At 32.9% G+C, this 22,302-nt stretch overlaps 1 protein-coding gene and 1 long non-coding RNA gene across 2 annotated transcripts; both read left to right on the forward strand.

Moving 5' to 3' along the window:
* Positions 1–7,727: 7,727 nt before the first annotated feature.
* LOC147382684 (pathogenesis-related thaumatin-like protein 3.5) lies at positions 7,728–10,438 on the forward strand. Its single transcript, XM_086427216.1, has 2 exons — positions 7,728–7,785; positions 9,798–10,438. The coding sequence occupies exons 1-2, from the start codon at positions 7,728–7,730 to the stop codon at positions 10,436–10,438; spliced, it is 699 nt and encodes a 232-aa protein (XP_086283342.1).
* Positions 10,439–16,529: 6,091 nt separating this feature from the next.
* On the forward strand, positions 16,530–21,405 carry LOC147382685 (uncharacterized). Its single transcript, XR_015173965.1, has 2 exons — positions 16,530–20,346; positions 21,079–21,405. It is a non-coding gene; the product is annotated as an uncharacterized LOC147382685 (long non-coding RNA).
* The last annotated feature ends 897 nt before the right edge of the window (positions 21,406–22,302 follow it).

A 22,302-nucleotide genomic window follows, 5' to 3' on the forward strand; every position in this document is an offset into this window, starting at 1 on the left:
GAGTAGAGTAGAACTTTCCAAAAAAAAAAATTAGTTCATTACTCTTTCACCCTGGGCAGGTAGAGTAGGACTCCTAAAAAATTAGTTCATTACTCTTTCACCCTGGGCAGGTAGAGTAGGACTTCTAAAAAGCTTAGTTCATTACTCTTTCACTCCGAGTAGGTAGAGTAGAACTTCCAAAAAAAAAAAACAAAATAGTTCATTACTCTTTCACTCCAGGTAGGTAGAGTAGAACTTCCCAAAAAAATTTAGTGCATTACTCTTTCACTCTGAGTAGGTAAATAAGACTCTCAAAAAAATATAAATTTATTACTCTTTCACTTAGAGTAGGTAGAGTAGGACATTTAACTTTCTCCCACTTTTGCTCAGATTTGTCTCAAATATCATTCAAATTTTCTCGAGTTTTGTTTTACTCAGATTTTACTCAATTTCACACAGTGCACACACTTGCACTTTTTAATCAGGGAGAATTCTCTAAAATTCAAGGATCTGACACTGTCAGTGAGAGCTCTCGCTCAAGGACCTGATAACCTTTTAGTTCGGGGAGAGCTTTACCCTCAAGGATCCAAACACCCCGACGAATTGCTAAATCAGGCTGTAAAATGAACTGTCACTAGCTTTGGCATTCAGATATCGCACTATCTACCAAAATAGATTTGCTATCTAGTTTACTTCAACCCTCTGCCAAAGAGGGGCATCTGTAGACATCCAATTTTTGCACTCGCCTGATTAATCAACTCGTCAATCTGATTGCAATGATTCCCAATGATGGATGTGTATTCCATTGCTTTATTTTGTTACCAGATGTGTTTCAGAAATCCGGATGAGGTATCTCGAATTGACAAAACCTTAGAAACCACGCTACGCTAGGAAATACGACCCTAGAAACATAGAAATCATCATCTTGCAGACCAAAAAGAAATTTCACGATAAAAATCACTAAAAAATTATCAAATTACCAAAAATACCCCTAACCTCAAAACAACCCTAGAGCCTACGTTACGCTTAGGAAAACTCTTTCGAACACATAAAAAACAAATCGGAACCAAATAAATCATTTCACCAATTTTAACAGAATTTGACAAAATTACGAAAATGCCCCTCATAAAGTTCACAATCATTTCACATAAAAATTTTCATAAATGATACAAACTAACAACATCTCATTGAATTCCTTACGAAAAACCGATTCTAAAACATCCTAGAACATTAAAAATCGACTTGAAACGTGAAAAGTCCTCTCCGGGGGAAAAACGGTAATTTCACACATTTTCATAATTAAAAAATTAAAAATTAATAAATAAAATATTAAATAATTAAAGTGAAACATTGATGAAATTAATTTAAAATTTTGAACCTAAAAAATCGATCAATCGGACTTTCGGGTAAAATTGTTGAGGGTTCGTGGGATATTTCTTTAAGGACCCCTCCATTTGGGGGTCCAAAGAATTAAAGAAATAATGGAAGGGGGTTCTCCAAAATTTAAATTCAATCAAGCAAGACTGTAGTCAAAGTATTAAAGTCAATCAAGTGAGACTAAAGTCAAAATTAAGTCAAAATTAAAGTCAATTAAGAACTAAAGTCAAAATTAAAAGTCATCAATTAAGACTAAAGTCAAAACATTAAAAGTCAATCAAATAAGACCAAAAGTCATAATAGAATTCTAATTAAATAATAACTCTATCTAATAGAGTTCTAACTTAAAAACAATTCTACATAAAACAATTCTAATTAAAACACAATTCTACCTAAAATAATTTAACTAAAACACAACTCTAATTAAAAGATCTCTAATTAAACACTAACTTTATCCAAATCAACCTTAAAAAAATTCTATAAATAGAGGTGCTCACACCCTATTTTCGTATCAAATCATAAACCCTAAGAGAAGTAGGTCTAGAAGCTCCCTAGCCCCCCATAAACCCTAGTTTTGGAGCCCCAACTCCTTACCTAACATCTCTCCTTCAATTTTAGTCTAGAAAACACCTAAAATCCCTCCAAAAACACCCCTAAATCCGCAACAAACTTGTAGAGTTCAGATCCAAAAACAAGGAAATACCTTGATCTAGGATATCCGAAGTCAAATCCGGAGACAGAACGAAGCAAGGGAGTACAGTACAAGGAGCTCTTTTTGTCAGATCTGAGGGAACAAAATCCTTGCTATCGGAAAGGTATGTAATTTTTTTATTTTTATCTAGGTTTTTAGCAATGTGATATATTTGGGAAGTTAATAGAGACCGGCTTTGGCCGGACGAGGTTGGTGCCTAACACCTTCCAACCCCGTAACATGATCCCCGAATTCATATTTTTTGTGGTAGATTAGTTCTTTTTATCCATGTTAGAGTCAGTTTGGTTCCTAGACCACAATAACTAGGTGGCGACTCCCAAACCTCAAGAGTCAAAAGCAGATCCACACACCCCTCGGATCGAGGGCGCTTTCACTATCCCTAAAGTTAAATGTAAGTCGTGACTTGACGAGCATATGGTGGTTCGTTTTATGAATAAATATTAAGGATATGTTGGTTTTGTCTAATGTTGACCTCTTCACGACATCTTTTGGGTTTTGGGTGCCCTTTTCTTCTTTTTGGTAACCTGACTATCCCACGTGGCATACTCAATCAAGTATCCTGACATGATAAGTTTGGGAATCGTAGATCTGTACTACTCGGGATACACTGCTGCACTTCCCCAAAAAAGTGTATTTCGAGGAAATCGTGTATCTCGAAGAGTGCAAATTTATTTTTTCGAACTTTTGACGTCAGGTAGTCGATTGAGTATGCCAAGTGGGGTAGTTAGATTATCACGACTCTTAATTATTTATTGAATTAGGGTGAGTCTTGTGAATCGTGGTTTTCAGTATCAATTTTTTATGTTCTTCTTCTTTCTTTATTTATTTTTTGAATTAGTGTAGTTTTGTACATTGTGCTTTTCATTCTCAATTTTTCGTTTCAACATGTTCACCATAGTACTAAAAAAACATGACTTTTTGAAAAATTCATTTTTTTCGTCTTAAAAAAGTTTTTTTTTAAAAAAGAAACAACTATACCCTTTCTTTTTTTAATGTGGGATTGATATATAATAAAATTTTGTGATTCATAAATGTAGAAATATGGGATTTGATGATAATATCTTGATGTTATAGTTTTTTATTTTTTCAATAATGTATTATTTTGAACAAAAGATATGTTGATGAGTAAATGTTTTTTTTTTTGGTATCATAACATGTATAATTATGTATGATAACATATTATATTAGAAACATAGCATAAATTAAAATAGTATGTTATGTATTGTTAGGTATATACATTTTTTTTTTATAATGTTTACTATATTTTTTTTATCTTTTATGTTTCCATGTTTTTTGAAGTTTTCAGTTGCCGTTTTAAACATGTGCTTCAACTTTGTGACTATGATGTTCACAAAACAAGTCTGAGAGGAGTTGAATGAGCATCTCGTTATCTTAGATGAGAAAAAATAACTTATTTGGGTTTCACAATACCAGACGCAACAATATTAATTTACAGTTCTTTGCATTAGAAAAGAAGAAAAAGAGTCTATAGCATATGCACCAAGGATAGAGGATTGAAATCCTATCCCACAACCCCATACATGCCAAGCAAGTCATAATTCAAGAAAATTTTAAAAGGAGATATTTTAAGTATTACTTCCTTAGATTGTAACTTACGGGACATGTATTGAGTTACGGGAGGAGGGTTTCAATCCCCTACCCTAGGCACATAAGATTCAGGCTCCAAGAAAATGAGAAGAATCTCAATCATGTTATTGTGCCCTATTCATGAGCTATTGGTATTGGTATTTTATACCGTTACACTACGTGTTCACGAACCAAGTTGTGCATTTAGTGTACAACTAGATTAAGGGCACAACTTGGTTTAGTTTGATTCACGTTAAGACCAAATCGAAATAAAACAAACCTAGGTTGATTTCACTAAAAAAGAACCAGAATTAGATCAAATCACAATGAGTTTGGTTCGGTTCTTTGTTAAACCTACTTCCAAACAATATATATTTTTATGAAATAAATAATCAACTTGAAATATGCAAGCTTATGAATTGGAGGAATATAAGTTGTCTATTTTAAAGGAAATAACGGATGAGTTTTTTGTGTATGAAATCTAAGTAAAAAATTTAGTACATAATCTATATAATAGAATAGAGTGATGGGTCCCACTCTTTTTTGTCTTAAGATTTATACTCCATTAACCATGTATCTCGAGGACATGTTTTACCTTTTCTTTTATTCATTATTTCAAAGATATTCTTAACTTTATTATCTTTCTTCTCCTACTCTTTTTCAATATTACCCCTCCAATTTCATTTTCTTTCTTCTTCTCCCTCTTTCTTAGCAATACCTCTCAAACTTTACTATTTTTTCGTTTTTACCCCTTTAGCCCAAAAGTGGATGTTTGTGTTATAAGCATGACACAGTCCTAGTCAAAGTGTTTTGTTCTATATATATGCTAAAAGTTTTGGAATCTGGTGATTTTTTGTGAGGGTGCTCTCTATGGTGAGGAGTTCATCCTTACAAAAAAATTAGTCCATTCTGAAACTTCTAACCTTACTTTATAAGTTGAAAAATCATAGGCCGACAATTTTTACTGTTAATTTGAAACCACTTTTGCTGGGGTTAGAAGTTTCGAAATAGTTGATTTTTTGTAAGGACAATCTACTCATCATAGAGATCATTGTCACAAAAAATCAACCCATTTTGAAAATTTTAACCCGTATAGGACAACACTTTGATTTACATTTTGGCAACCAAACATTGTTCATATATATAATAATAAAAAAAATATATTTATGAACCACTACAATTTTGTATTTTTTGAGGTAGGGATAAATGTCCTCTCATCTACAATTTTATGATATAACTGTTGAAAAAAATCTACAGAATTTTTTAGATTTTTGTGACCAAGTGGGTCTTTTTGAGCTACGATTTAAGTGAACCCCACACTTTATTTGAAGTGGGACCACTTGGATACTTATTCTTCTCATTGAAGAGAATAATTTCATTTATTTAGTTGTCAAAAATTCTTTTTAGGTGAATGAGAAATCGACTTCAAACAACTAGCCATAGTTTGTTGTATATGATTTGTAGAACTATTGAGTTTATCAGTGAAACTCTTAAGTCTCACATTAAATAAGAATAAGAAATTTGTTTAATTCTTATATAGATTTATCATATCACTTAAGTGAATATAAGAGAGAATTGAATAAGCCCACGTATGCACAAAGAGCCCATGGGCTCAAGGAGGATTTAAACCATTGGTCTAAAAAATCTTTAATGCGTGTGTACACACATGATGTAGGCTCAGGGGGGGTATCACCGTCCAGTAAGGACACTTCTTCTTTTCCATGGGTACTTGTTCGTCCAGTTAGGACACCTCTTTTGATTTTTTGATTGTCTCTTAAGAGACACCTTTCCTTTTTCAAGAGATATTATGTCTCTTAGAACCTTCTATTTTCTAAGAGACACCATGTTTCTTACTATTATAACTTTATTATATCTCCTCTTTAATTCACTTTATTGCTTTTTCATTTTTTACCCTATTAACCTAGAAAAAAAAATTAATGATATCCCTCCAACTTTATTTTTTCGCTTTTCCCTCCTTAACCCCCCAAGAGGATGTTTGTGCCTTTGGCACATGCAAACTCTAGTATATAATAAAATACAATTATGAACCCTTCTCCTTTGTTTCGATCTTTATATCCTACAAAGAATGTATCTCGAGAATTTTTTTTACTATATTTTATCTTCTACCCATTTCTAAGGGTGTCCCAAACTTTATTATCTTTCTTCTACTCCTATTTTCTCAAAAAATTCCTTTAACTCTATCATCTTTTTTTCAATCTTTTATCCCTTAACTGTTTTAGCTTTTTTTAAATTAAAATTTATTTTAATCTTTTATTTTTATTTTTTTATAATATCCATATTTGAAGAACTCTTTTGATAACCACTAAAGCTTCAACCTCTTCTGCTACAAGTGTTCATATGGTGATGATTAACTTCCCATCAGATGAAAGAAAAAATCTGCATATTCACTCCATACTTTTCAAATCTTCCCATTGAAGTCATGCAGCGTACTTAATTATATATTATTTTTTTTGTATTTCACATTAGTTGTATTTAGCTTTATTTATTTCTTCTTTTGTTTTTTTCCCTTAATGGCAACATAAAACATCTTGTGTCCTTCTTTACTAGTGATTTCATACATTTAGAACTCGACAATATCAACTTAAAAAATAGTTTACTGCTAAAGTGACCTCATTTCGCACTTTCTTGCATGTGCACGCCTCGAAAATATCAACTTAGAAATAATATCTTATTGAAAAACATTTATGATTCATACACACCTCCATGTCAAGAAAGTGCCAAATGAGGTCAATCTTTAAGGTCACTTCAGCATTACCCTAAAAAATATTTAAGGATGAGTAGTACCAAGTGAATGTTATATATAAAAATACAATCATGACTTTTTTTAATATTTTGTATATTTAAAAATGCAATCATGAATCCACTATTATATGTAGCTGTTATATTTTTCAAGTTGGATTACTTAAAAAAAGACTTTAGACATAACTTTCTTTTAAATAAACATCAATTTTTGAAATTTAAAATGTATTTTTTGCGAGAAAGAAATCAAATTAGAGTTGTACTTTAATTTTATTCTCTTCTTATATTATTTAAGTATTTAGTGTTTTTTTAGTGAATGTTAACTATTTATTTCTATAGAAAATAGTAACTTTGTTGTTTATTTTACAAACTTAAAAAGATAGAAAGAAATTTTTTGTCATTGGTAACTATATTTATTACTATAAAATAGCTAATTTCTTGTCAACCATACAAACTACAAAGAGAGAAGGAACTTTTTTTCTTCTTCTAATTGGTAACTTTATTACTACTAGTTATTTGATTGCCAATTGCATAAATTATAAATACAAAAAAGAATATTAATCAAAGCATCTCTACATTACAAGAAAAAAGTTAAATTTTTGTTGGATTTAAGTTCAATTCTAATTTTGGTCTGGTTCCATGCTCTGAAGATTGAAACCGAATCAATTTATTGTTAATTCAATTCGGATAGGAATCGGGTTCAATTTGGTTTCAGTCCACTTTTTTCGGATTGGTTTTGATTTGGGTTTTTGATTTCGGTCCCATTTATGCACCCTTTGTAGGGTGTCAATGGGTATCGATTTAACTGAAATTGAAACATTGTAGTTTTCTTTTTATTAGAATCGATTAAAGTAAGGTCTAAAATAGAACTAAACTAATTAGAATCAAAATCATTAGGTTTTATCCAATGGGTACCCCCACAAGTGCTCAAAATCAGTCGAATTTATCATTTTTATTATTATTTTATATTTGAGTAATTTTTAATATTTTAATATTTTAAAATTAATACATTTTAGATAAAAATTCTTCAATTTTTTCATATAGAGTATGTATTGAAGTTTAGAATGGGTAATCTCTTCTAAGACTAAATTGTTTTAAATTTTTTTTATTAACTCCTATCTTTAGTAGAACAATTTGTAATTAAGGTGATATTTTATATGTTAATTTTTTTAAAAAGGAAGTTGATTTTCTTTTTCTTCCTAAAATAACCTCCATTTTGTATATAAAAAGGTTCTACCCCTCTTTCATTCTTATGGGTATATCAAACAACAACAAAAAAAAAAGAGATTTGTCAAGCAAAGCAAGCCTAGCCATGGCAATAGGATCACCTGTCAACATTCTTCTTCTTCTTCTAGCAATGCTTGTCTCAGGTTAATTATATCTTCTCCTCAATTTTTTTATTTTTTATTTATATTCTTTTACACAGTAGTATTTTTGTAAGAAAATAAATATTCTGTACTCTCGGTTGTTAGTTGCAAGCCTACACCTAGTCTGTTTTATTTACAACACTTGTAACCTCTTTCAGGCCCACCGAATGTTTGACTCGGGCTTTTAGAATCGGACCAGATCATTAATAAATGGGCTTGGGTTAATAAAACCAAACCAATCTAGGGGTTTCAAATATATTATCCGGGTATTTGGGGGAACCAATGATTTTCACAAAACCAATGGTCCAATGGTCGAACCAAGGGAACCATGAACCATTTCAAAGTAAAATTGTCTCTAAAATATTTTCCTTTTCAGGAAAAAATTAGGGTAAATTACCATTTCGAGAGCCAAATTTGACCAAATTACAATTCGGACTAATTATTCATTTTAATTCTCACAACGTGAACGTGAAAAATTGCAAGCCCCCCCAAAGCGACTATGTCGCTAAAAATAACAAAACCTATGAGATAGGAGATTGATACCTGCAAGATTGTCACTTTAAACCTACGAGATTATCACCATTCACGTTTTGGAAATTAAAATGAATAGTGAGCCAAAATCATATACTCGTCAAAAGTTGATAACATTTTCGTAAATATCTCAAAAATTACCATTCTCACAATAGAGTATTGTTTTTTTTTAATGGCTTGAATTGACTAACGAAATAAGACATGGTCTGAGGATCAGATTAGCCCTTTCTAGATCTAGTTTTTGTTTTTATTTTATAAGATCGCAATATTAAGATCCAAATCTGATTTGATGACAATTGAATTTGGTCGAGATCAAATAAAATCCAATTTGATACACAACATTAGAATCTTCATTTATTTAAATTAGTAGAGAAAATGTTAAAAATTCCAAAAATAGTAGGCTATTGATTTTAATTTAAAAAAAAGTTAAATTACAAATTACTTCTCTTCAAATTAAAATATTTTATAGTATAAGTTGGGAAAAAAAATTACTGTTTTATTATAAAATGAAATTTTATTTTGAAAAAATAGTAAACTTTTTCCACTAATGTAAATGTTGAGCAGAGATTTTAAAATTTATGTGCTAAGCTTATGAGCTAATGGCATGATGCGTATTAAAAAAAAATCAAGAAATAAATTGCTCTGAAATTTTCTATCTACTAACCAATCAGTCTTGTTTTTATTAATCCACATGACATCATGTCATTGGTTCATTAGCTGAACAGGTAAATTTCAAAACATGGCATCATGTCATTGGTTCTAGTAAATGTTTTACTTTTGTAAATGGTAATTTACCGTTTTTTAAATTAAAATGAATAATCTATGTTTTGGAAAATTTTCAATCTCCATATCATTGTAAACTAGCCTAAACATAATGGATAATATAATTTGGTTAGGATCCGCTAACTCATGGAAAAACGCATGATCTCCATCGTGTAAACAAAAAAAATCAAAATAAGTTTCCTTGAGATTTGTGTTGTTTGGATACATGTAAATTTCAACAGTTGAATATCATGTTTACATGGCTGAGATCGTCTATTTTCCCATGAGTCGTTCACAGAGCCTAATCCAATATAATTAAAATGACTAATGATTTTTTGACACCCCCACTCTGACATATGCCTCCACCATAGAACTGTAGATCATTTTCTCGAGATACACAAAATCATAAATCTTTATCTTGTGTATCCCGATGCAAATGATCTACAGTCTTGTGATGGGGGTATATGGGTGCATTAGATTATCAGAACTCAATTTACATATGTTCTCACATTTTAACGGATTGAATCACTAGGAGGATCAATAAATTTTTATTTTTATAACACTATAATCAATCCTATAAGCTATAGGTTATCAAATTGGATCACTAATGAAACCCAGATCCCCGATCCAAATGTTAAAAGTTATTGGATCGGGTTTATAGTATATGATCCGATCCATTGACAACATTTTATAACTTATGATCTTGTTTTGGATATTTTTAGGTGGATATTCTGTAGTATTCAACTATGAGAACCATTGCAACAACTCAGTGTGGTTGGCTGCCAGTCCAGTTATAGGTGAAGGCTTTTGGGAGTACCCACCCGACATACTCACCACCTTCTATACACCAAACAATTGGACCGGATCTATTTGGCTCCGAACCGGTTGCATCAATAATAGTTCGTTTGAAAAATTCACAAGTGACACTGGAGACTGCTGTTGGAGCACTACTCACAAATGGAACGGTGACCCACCCAAGAATTTCCCGGTCACCCTACTCAATTTCGATATCAAAAATTCGACGGTTAGATATGAAGTCAGCTTGATCCACGGTTACAATATACCGGTTCGTGTGGCCCCATTTGGTTCGGTCGAATCTTGTCCTACTGTTGAATGTGTTAATGATGTGACACGTGTATGTCCACCAATACTGTCGTACAAAAGCCTTAATGGGGCTGTTGTAGGATGTCAGAGCCCATGTGATGCTTTAAAAGATCCAAGTATTGTTGTACCGGGGCTTTCGGTAGCCCGCAGGCTTGCAAACCTAATCAATACTCGCAGATCTTTAAAAAGGCTTGTCCTCTTGCACGTACATATCCGACGGACAGTAATCCTCCAATGTATCAATGCAGCACTACTTTAAGCTACGACATAACTTTTTGTCCTTAGTACATTTGTGTCCCTAAAATCATATAAATATGGTGCTTCCTTTTATGGTATAGATGTTTTCTTTTTTCTTTTTTTTATTTTTTATTTTTATTTTAATTTTAATAAATGTCATTCTTAAGATTATGTTTTAACTTGTTAAGAAACGAGACAGAAATGAGGTGGATGAGTCATCTTGCTATCTCGGTGAAGGAGAAGTGATTATTTGGGTGAATCGTCTCATTATTACCATACAAGACAAGTTTAGTAGGGCTGCAACTTGGGTGGGCAAAATCTGAATCCGATGAGTTGAGCCCGACCTTGGGTCAATCTGGGCATAGTTAGCTTGGTTTGGCCCTAGGTTTGGGCAAAAAAAAAAAAAAATACCTGACTCAAATCAGGTTTGGCGTGGTCATAAGTATTAGCCAACCCAATTTGAGTCAAACCCAAACTTAATATAATTATAATTTAAAAACATTTCTTATCTTGGTTTCTTTCACACTCATAACCATATTTCAATATGTATGCTTTTGTTTATCTATATATCCAAATTAATGTGTGATTATTTACATTAGATAAATAATCATCTTTGTTATTAATACTTTGTTTTAAATGTAATTTTATAGTTTCATACAATGATTATATTACAACTTTAAATATTTTTCTTTTCTTGAAAATTATGATTATTAATAAAAATAATTATTTTAGTTAATCATATTATTTTTATTCTCTTTTTAAATTAACTTATAATTTTATGTATATAAACTTTTGAAATACATTTTTAAGGAAAAAAAATTGTAAATTTTAAGTTATTCTACACGCTACTTATCTTTATATAAACCTTTATCAATACTAAATTACCTAGTATTAATGAAGAATGCATTAACTCGACCAACCTGATTAAGGTAGGGTTCGGGTTGAGCATTTCATGCTCAAGGTCTGGTTGGGCAAGGGTGTCGGTTGGTATTTGTGAAGTTTGGGTTAAGCGCATGTAGATATGAGATTTTCGAATCCAAAGATCTCTCCTACTTGGATATGGAATTGCCACCATTCTTTTTAGAAAATGATGTAAATGGTTACCTAGAAAATAGTTTTTGAAAAATTATTTTTTATTCATAGTGACTCTCGTACGAATAAGGGCTATTGGTCTACCTAAAGTCCAGGTAAGGGAATCCATGTTAAGGAATAGGGAAGGTGTTAGGCATCCCACTCCCTCCACCATTAGTGGTAACCTCATATTTGGTCATTTTTTTATATAAAATGAAATAAAATTTAGAAAATCGGTATGTACCCTCAAGTACAAAGGTCTTTGATTTTGGTTTTAACCATTGATGACTTCCTTATCGAGGAAGGGGCCTTTTTATAGTCTATAAACACTACAAAAACGAGTAGTTTTAGCGGCAGAAATATAACGGCGTTTATAAAACTTCGCCGTTAATTGCAGATCAATAACGACGTTTTCCCTTACACCGCCCGTAATACTATCGTCAATATTTTTTAAATATTATTAAATAGTAGACGGCGGTTTAGAACCGCTGGTAATATAGTACAATACCGGCGTTTACATGAAAACGCTGTTAGTTACTTTGAATATTTTTTAAATATATAAAATAGATATAACGGCGGTTAAAAAGTGCTGCTAAAACCTGTAAAACAGCGGCATTTGCTATTAAACCGCTGGTAATAGTTCTCAAATAACAGCGTTTTTATTAAAACGCCGTTATTTAGTTTCAATATTTTTTAAATGTAAAAATAGAGATAACAGCGGTTGTTAAAGTGCCGCTAATACATATGAAACACCGGCATTTGTTACAAACCCGCCGGTAATATTTATCAAATACCAGCGTTTAAATAGAAACGCCGTTAATTAGCTTGAATATTTTTTAAATGTTAGAAAATAGATAACGGCGGTTCCAAAAGTGCCGCTAATACCTGTAAAACAACAGGCATTTCCTACTAAACCGCCGGTAATATTTATCAAATAACCGCGTTTTGATGAACGACGCCGTTATTTAGCTTAGGTATTTTTCAAAAAATGTACAACAAGATATAACAGCGGTTTTCAAAATGCTGCTAATATACATGAAACACCGGCATTTGCTACGAAATCGCCGGCAATATAACTTATTTAACGACATTTTAATCAAAACGCCGTTAAGGAGCTTGAAACAACGTATAAAAAAGACTTAATGATGGTCATCAAGTGTCGTTGATACACATGAAACAACAGCTTTTTTCTTTAGAATCGCTAATAATTTAATCCATTCATTTTAAACGTCGATAATACAGTCTTTAATGGTAGTAATTAATGATTCACCATTAACACATTTAGTTTATTTGATTATAATTATAAGTGGCAAAATATAAAAAGCAGCAATCTCGCTAACTTTTTAGCAAGATTGTCACTTTTCGAATAAATATTAGTGATCTCATTACTTTTTATAAGAGAGATGAAATCATTACTTTAAAATCTCTGCAATCTCATTATGCATGCTTTTTGAAGTAAAATGAATAGTGTACTTGAATGGGAATTTTAACAAAAGTTGCACATGTTTTCATAATTTTATCTAAAAATATTTCTTTTATCTCATTAAACAATTTGAGTGTGTGTTCAAGAGCTAAGGCCTTTTTCTCTTTCGTCCATGCTTCTAAAGCTGTCTAGTTAGCTTCTCTCCCCTACACTCACAAAATATCCAAATTTATATCTTAAATAATAATTGTTATTACCATTAAAAAAATAAAAATAAATTAACAACTAACAAGGAAAAAAAATTTGAATGAGTAATTGTCACAGATCTCTTTGAGGACACCATTTCACTCCCTATATTTCTCAAACTATCCAAAGACCAGTTGATGAAATGGTTGACATCACAGGGTGCACAATGGAATATTCACCTTCCTACACATTAACACGTAAAATCATAATTTTAGAACTCATTGAGTCAACTCAAAACTTGACCGAGTCAATTTCACTTGACTGGATTTCAAGGTGTCTTGACCCTAAAACTTTATGAACCCAACTTGCCAAGTTAACTCGGCAGATCAACTGACTTAACTATTCATCTCGACTAAATTATCCCAAAAATGAACCACCTTGGGTCAGAAACTCAACCAATTTAGTTGGTTATATATGATATTTTTTAGGAGATGTATCTTAAAAATACTGATATGTTAAATATATTTATTTATTTCATCTGAGTTGACTTGCAAATTTTTTATCCTTTTAGATTAGTTGGAGATCAATTCAATTTAAGTTCTCGAGTTTTAAAATCGGTTGAAATAAATATAAAAAAACTTGTATCTAAATCGGTTTAGATGTTCATAGAGTTAGGGGTGTGAATGGATAGAAGAAAATTCAAATTCAAAAAATCGGATATTATCTGAAAATTTCTGATATTGAATTTAAATTCAGCTTTATATATTCGAATCCTTATCGGATATGGATTCGGATGTTGGCATTTCGAATTCGATAATATCCGAATCGAAATAAAATATAATATATATTATTTTATTTGATTAATTTTTTATATAAATAATATAATATATAATAATTATTTTTAATAATGAAATTATCGTAGATTATCTGATTTGAATTCGAATTCGAATAGGAAGATAAAAAATTTGGATTTAAATTTAGATATTTCTGCTCCAAATCGATAAGCATCCATTGACAATCTTACCATAGAGTTAAATCTCAACTCATTTGGGTAGAATAAGAGAGTTTCTAGTGCCACACCAACTTTTGCTAATGCCACCCAATCCTATTTACCTAGAAGAAATCATTTTGAGGCGATTTTACCGTGAACCGCCGCCAAACACAGCAACATCGACAGCGTTTTTGGGAAATCGTCGACGAATCACCCATGTTTTGGCGCCAATCTTTTCATTTTTGTTTCCTCTCTTTCCCTCTTTCACTGTACGTCTCCCTTGATTTCATTCCCTCTCCTTCCCGCACTCTCTTTTTCTATCTCACTCTCTTGCCGTAACTCCAAATCTCTCATCGTTTTTGGGAAATCGTCTTTGTTACAGTTTTTCCATCCCTACAAAAGTCGTAGAGTTCAATTTGTTGTTGTTATTTTATCAGGACTCTCTCTTTCTATCTCTTCCTCTCTTGTCCTAACTCCAAATCTCTCATCGTTTTTGGGAAATCGTCTTTGTTACAGTTTTCATCCCTACAAAAGACGTACAAGCTCTATAGATTTGAGGTTTTGTAAAGATTTTTGTTAAACCTTATTTACTTTGATAAATCTCATTTATTTTCTTCTTGAATGTTAATTTTTTCATGAATTTTGGAGTTTTTGTTCTTTTTCGTTATAGAACTATTGATTTTTTTAGTAAAATTGTTACTTGAATGCTGGATTTGTGTAGAATCTTGATTTGAATATATTTATAGAGGTTTCAGAACATTTATGGAGGAATTTTTTGATTTTTGATTAATAATTAAGGGTTATTAAGGGTATTTATTTTTTTTTGTTGGTATTTGATCTATTTCTAATTTTGGTGTATTTTATTTGATTGTAATAAGGAAAATAATAGAATAAGTCAAATAGATTGGTAGGGATGTTGTTGACAGTAGTCTTATATGTGATAATTATAAAAATTGTTGATCAATAAAGGGGCATATCTTCTGGAAATGTTTACAAGATTCGTGTTTTTTTGTTTTTGAAAAGTTTGTAAAATTCTCTGAATGAGGGATCAATTCGATTAAATTTGTGCATCTATAAATTAAGAAGTGATTTATTGATGTCGTTGAATCTTAATATTTTACTAATATTTTTAATCTCAAAATTTTATTTTCCTTCTAATATCTAGATAGGATGTTTTTGGGTGATTGAAGATGATGGATTTTGGTGAAAAAAAATCAAATACTATTATTTATACCATATCTGGATAATTGCCCAATCTGAACTTAGTGAACTCACTTTTGAAAGAGGTATAATAGAAAAATAGGGATGAAAGTTGAGAAAAAGATTGTTCTGAGTTGACAATTGGTTGAGCAATAAATTCTAATGAGGATGGTTGTACCTCTCTTTGGCTAAGATGGTGGTTAAGCATTAAATTGGCTCTAAAGACCATAGAGGTAAGTCGTCCTAAGAGCATTTTCAATAGGGATGTTAAAATACCAATTGCGTGTAGGACTTTTGAAGGGGGGCTGTGTGTGTGTGTGACAGTTAGTCTCACCCGAAGGTGGGCATACCCCACAATAAGCAAATATATATAGGGTCCCGTTCAATGGCTAACTTTTTGGCAAAACATTTTTCAAAACATGAGTTAGAAGTTTTGGAATGGCTGATTTTTGGTGATGATGATCTCCTCACCATAGAGGTCATCCTCATAAAAAATAAGCCCATTCCAAAACTTCTAACTCATGTTTTGAAAAATGTTTTGTCAAAAAGTTAGCCATTGAACGGGACCCATATATATATATATATATATATAGGGAGCGGTTCGGCAGCCCTAAAGTTTGTCAAATATTTTTTGCAAATCACTTTTGATGGGATTTGAAGTTTTGGAATAGGCTGATTTTTTGTGAGGATGATCTCTACGGTGAAGAGATCATCCTCACCAAAAATCAACTCATTTTGAAACTTCTAATCCTAGTTTACAAGTTGAAGAATCGTGGACCATCCAATTTTTGTAAATCACTTTTGATGGGGTTAGAAGTATTGGAATTGACTGATTTTTGGTGAAGATGATCTACTCATCATAGAGATCATCCTCACAAAAAATCAGCTCATCCCAAAAACTTCTAACCCATGTTTTAAAAAAATGTTTGGCACAATGTGTGGCAAACTTTAGGGCTGCTGAACCATTCCCATGTATATATACAGCTAACCTCTATTTCTTCTCATAGTGAGAAATTGATTATTGGAAAGATACCCAACTTGTATGGGGTATTATTAAACCAGATTTTTTCATGAATTTTGGATTTTTTGTTCTTTTTTCTTTATAAAACTATGGATTTCTTTGGTAAAATTGTTACTTGGATGGTAGGTTTTGTGTAGATCTTGAATTGGATATGCTTATACAGGTTTCAGAAAATTTATGGAGGAATTTTTTTATTTTAGATTAATAATTAATGATAAGTTTTATGGGATTTGTTCCATTTCTGATAATTTAATCTTGAAAATACCCAACTTGTATTGGGTATTATTGAAATAATTTTTTTTAAATCTATGCGAAGTGCAATTTAAGGTTCGATATAACATAGAATGCTAAATGGCTTCAAATGGATATGGAGACCGGTCAATAATTCTATTCATATCTTGGGAAAAATTCAAGGTTTTGTGTTTTTTTTCTCTAAGCCTACACGTGTGCGTCATAGATATATGTCAACTTCTATTCCCAAGGTCTTCTCTGATTTTTTTATTTTATTTTAAACAAACACCTTTGTTTGCCTTGAATGATTCCAGTCCATGTAAGAGGGTTGTTGTTTCTGTAGCCCTGGGTTTTGGATTTCAAACCAACTACCAATCTCCATTATGACGTAGAGGAGACTAGGTTTGTGTTGCTATGTCCACATCGTGAAAGAGATGTTATATGCCTACCACACACCCTATGACCGTGAGGGAAGAAATCTTAGTGGATTTGCACAACTCTTATGGGGCAGAAAAATTGTTTATTTTTGTTGAGTGTAAAACTTGCGGGGAGAATGTGAGTCACCTTCTAACCAAGTAAAGAAACCCTGGGTCAATTTGGAAAACCCATGTCAGATTGGAATTCAAGTTTGTGATTGAGCTTGGTCCCATTGATCAAGCAGTTGGATAGATGTACGTCGATGCAACATAGGCAGGCATGCTTTGAGGATATTTGATTTTGAGATTTTAATCAGCGAAAGTTGTCACACCAAGTGTAGTAGAAAAGATGTATATTGAGTCATCTGCCCATGATTGAAACATGCCAGTATCCTCTAAAGGTGATATGTAGTTTCCACCCACATTGTGTCAAGTGTCACTCCATGCTATGCTTTAGCTCCGCGTGTTAGGGACAAAGAGATGATCCTTATTATTGAACAGTCAATATACATAGGCAGAAAAAGAGATGATCCTTCTTCAAACCTCATTCGAAGGATTTCTGTTTCGATTTGAAATATTTTAGTTGGAATTGAGTCTGAATTTGCATGTTTGCAATCCATCTTTGAATTTCTTATCCCTTTGTAGTGAAATAAGAGAAAATGTCTTACTAGTTTGCTTAAAATCTCTGCTGGTAATTACTACTGCATCTATTTTTTCTGATTTTCTTTTGTAATATTTTAGTTAGAATTAAGTTTGTATATGAGGTTTTACTTTACCTTAAATGTTGGCATTTGGAGAGAGTTGGTCCATTTATTTCCACACTTCATCATAATGCGATCTAAATATTGACACTGTTGATTGAAAGATAGATGGTTATCTATGATCAAGATATTAGGATTCCCAATAGGTATATTCATCTCGAATATCTTGTATAGTAGTTGAGCTTATACTTTATATATATATATATATCTACTTGTGGAGTCTGAATGGGCTAAAGTGAAGGAAACATGTATTCATTGATTGCTGAGATTTTTTTTGGGTGTATTAGTGTGTTTGTTAAGAGTCATTTTGCAACTGGTGCTCTTTCTTGTATGTCATGATCTTTAATCATCCATCACTGGAGGCTTTTGTTGCTTCATCAAAGGTGTGCAATTTTTTTGTATACAATTCTGTTTTGTAAAATTTTTCTGTATACAATTTTGTTTTGTAAAGATGAATATGCCATCAATACATATGTAGTTTTAATGAGTGCCATTGATGCATATTTTTGTTCTTTTCAAGCTGAATGATTGAGAGCTTGGTATGTTTTGTTTCCCCCTAATAAGATTGTTGTTTTTCTTTTTGATTATTTCCTTCATTCCAGCTTTTTGTTTATATGGCATTCTTGTTAATCTTAACACTAATAAACACTAATAAACACAATTCATCCCTCATGTACAAGAGAGAAATTGGAACAAGTGCAATTAATGATAATTAGTTTAGAGCCATTAAACAAACAGGAAATCTAATGATCACCTCAACAACCAACCCTTCCAAAATGCCACGTCCATTCCTCAGCTTCCCCTATAAAATCCATGCAACCAATTCTCTTTATATCTTGCATTCTTAACTCAATTCTACTACTTACTCATCCAAGGTAAAATCTGATCACTTTATCACCTTCAACTAAGTTCTGTCATACCTCTTTTCTTCATCACTCTATCAGTGATGAGTACCGATTTGACCCACACATCTCGCCATCTATTGGAAACAACCTTGCCTAATATTCCAGAGTTTCCAAAGCCCATATTGCCTCCTTTTCCTATTATCCCAACTTTACCAAAGGCCAAACTCCCACCTCTACCACAGGTACCTACACTGCCAAAGCCTGAGTTGCCACCTTTTCCTAAGACTGAACTTCCACCGATGCCACATGTCCCATCCTTACTGAAGCCTGAGGTGGTGAAGCCTGAACTACCACCTTTGCCCAAGCTTGAAGTGCCGAAGTTGCCTGAAGTGCTGCCTCGACCTGAGTTTCCTACACTGCCAAAGCCAACATTGCCTACCATTCCCAAGAACATACCCATCCCTTCCCTCTTCCTCCCTCACTCAACCTCTAGTCTTTGAGTTTCAATGCCAGAATTCTCTATTGTGTAGTTTAATGATGCCTTTAGAATCCTCTATTCTACTTGGCTATCCACCCTAGGTGGGATGTTATGTAATATTTTTTAAATTTATTCGTCTGTTGGTGCATTAGGTTAGTTCCATTGGTGGCATTTGTATTTTATGATTGCTAATTATATATGATATTTATTTAAATGATTTTTCCTTTTCAAAGACAGTAATAGCATACAAGTTAATGATAGAAGCAATATTTGATATGTCACACATAAAATTTCTTTTGTGGAAGAAACATCAAACATGTGATTTATTTTTGGATATGATCTCTAATCCATCCATAATGTCAAAGGCAATAAGCTATTACGTTCTATGGTGAACCACAATCTTCAATGCGGGGAAGATGAGAATAGAAGTTGTTGAGGGGAAAGTGTATATCGGAACAGCATAAAGTTTTTAGAAAACTACCGGGTCAATATGTTTTAATAGGCCAGATCCTATGCACCTAGGGTCAAGGATTGAAACCTCCCACACCTCAGCACATGCCAAGTAAGTCACAATTAAAGAAATTAATGCCTAAAATCTCTCCTTCTGAAAATTTCCTTTTCTTGTGGCTTACATAGCAAGTGTTGAGGTGTGGGATAAGGGTTTCAATCCTCCACCCTGGGTCCATAGGATCTCGGGTCCTGTTTTAAAATGATTCTCAAACGAGTGCTGATTTTTGAACTCAACCTGACAGGGAAATTCCAAAACTCACTGACTTGGCATGGGTCAAGAATAGTAGATTCTGTCCTTCAGGATACACAATCGACCTGCCATCTGCAGTTGTGTATCCCATGGGACAGAATTTACGGTTCTTTGTGCATGACACATCAATGAGTTTTGAGTCTGGCTATCAGATTGAGTTCAAAAATCATTAGTCTTCAGTTGGGGTATCATTAGCCCCCAACTGAAGATGTCTGATGCATCATTAGCCCCCAACGACTTTATAAAATTATAGTAAGAAACATCGTTGGTCGCTCTTAGCAGCCATGATGCTCCCCAAAGTAATTCATCCTGAAACAAGGGACAACTTGTGAATTATATAAAGAACTTACATAGAAACCATGGATGCAGCAGTGAGTGCTACTACGGTCTCTGCCGCTACATTAGAGCCCGGATTCCCCGACGAAACAGAGTAGACAGAGCGAACAATGTCCATGTCCTCGGGACGCTCCCAGCACTTATGATAGGCATTTGGATCACCCACACTGACATAAAGCTTGCCTGGGGTAGCAGTGGCACACTTGAGAAGGTAGTCTGTGGCCCATATGCCCTCCATATTCAAGTGTGCCCCATGACAACATTATAGTAGTGAATGCCATGGGGAAATTGAACTTGACATTGTCACTAGCATCGTAGTAGCCGCCTGTTAGATCAGCCTATATAGATGAACGTAAGAGATGTTAGTATTCGCTTGGTACATAGTTTCATTGCTTAACTTAAAAAAACCTGTTAATACAAACATTCAAAATATGGGCAGAAGTAGGGTTATGAATGGGTATATCGGAATGGCTCTTCTGATTAGCCCAACCTCCCAGCTTGTTACTCTAGATGGTGTAGGCAGTCTCGGAAGATCTTAGTTGTTCGATGAACTTTCAGTTGCATATGCTTTCTTGTTAGGGGACCAGATCCACACTGAAACGCTGAGACCATAATTGGTGTTTGGAATTGAAGCCAGAGCGTGCTTCTCACACTTTTGGTACTGAAAAGTCCTTTTAGAAGCTGAGTTGTTTGGTAACAAGAATCGCATCATAGCTACATGCATCGCATTATAGCTACATGCATCGCATTTTCATTGGAAGCTGGAAATGCATTTCCACAAAGTGTCGTAGAACATAAGTTGGTCTCAAATTATAACATATTCTCCTTGAAATCTTTCTAGAAATTACACTCTCGTATTCATTAATTGAGTGACAGAATTATTAGGGAATTTTTTTTAACTTGGGGAAGAAGACTTACAGGCTTGGAATTTTTTTTCTTGCAGCAAAACCTACTTCTATGGAAGGAATTCGAATCTTATGATGCTAGTAACTGAACCAACTGTTGTTGCTGGTGGTGGTGTTGTGAGTTGGGAGTGAAAATGATGTCAACTACTCTCGCAGCAATTGCTTAAAATATGTGAGCTTTATAGATAGGTGCTTATTGACACACCATTGGCTCCATATTTCTCAGAATGCATTACTATGTGGTATGAGTTTTACAATTAGATTTGTTATTTCTGCAATTTCCTCATTATCTCTGTTGTGACCTTTATGTTGGACTTGGATGACATGAATATTGAAATCATGTGGAACACTCCTTTCAAGACGTACCTTCTATGGGTTATGTAACTTTTTCATAGTGGTCTCTCTTTTTTATGTCTGAATTCTCTCTTGGTATTACTGCATCTAATGCAGTGTTTTCCTATAGAAACTAGGGGGGAACAACTACAAATATTATTTCTGACCTCCTACCCTTTGAAGCTTATAGGTTTCTACCTATAATTATGGTTTGTCTGTTAAGTATGCAGCACACTGCTCATTGATTACATGAATTCTCAAAGACATAATAGAGGTAATTGCAATTGCCAACATGCTCTTTGATGGTAGATTTTCTCTCCTTTAACCTTCAAAAACTACATTGGTTTTGAAGATAGTTTGTAAAAGAGAAGTCAAGGTTTTTGGAAATTGGAAACAAAATCAACATATATCAACAAAAACAAAATCCACCTAGAATCTAGATATTCATTCCTTTTTTTTTAAGGACGCCACTTTCATTTCTTTTCCATGTAACTTATTAGATAGGGAGGGGCCAAAAGAAAAAAAATGAGATGGCATAAATAACAAAGTAGAAAAGAAATACGGATTGCTATTATTGGATTGCCTACAAACTTGAAAATGACAATGAATTCCCATCATTTTTTATCTTTCTTTTCTTTTTATTCTCTCTAACCTTTTCTTCTTATTCTCTTAATATGGTACCAATTATATTCAAAACTACACTCAGTTATAAGAAACACCCCACCTCTTCATCTTTCTTTAACACACTTTTTTTTTTTCATACAATCAGTACTTTTTCTTTTTCCCTTTTTATGTGTTTCACATGCAGGTTTTGGGTTCCCCAACAAGGGGGGAAATCAAGTGCATGAATCCCCACAACAAAATATAAATTCCCTCAAATTAAAAACTCACCCATGGCACAAGGTACTTATAATTCATTACCACTTGCG

The sequence above is a fragment of the Akebia trifoliata genome, chromosome 16 (assembly GCF_017979445.1).
Source record: "Akebia trifoliata isolate Shusen 1 chromosome 16, ASM1797944v1, whole genome shotgun sequence".
Taxonomy (NCBI): Eukaryota; Viridiplantae; Streptophyta; class Magnoliopsida; order Ranunculales; family Lardizabalaceae; genus Akebia; species Akebia trifoliata.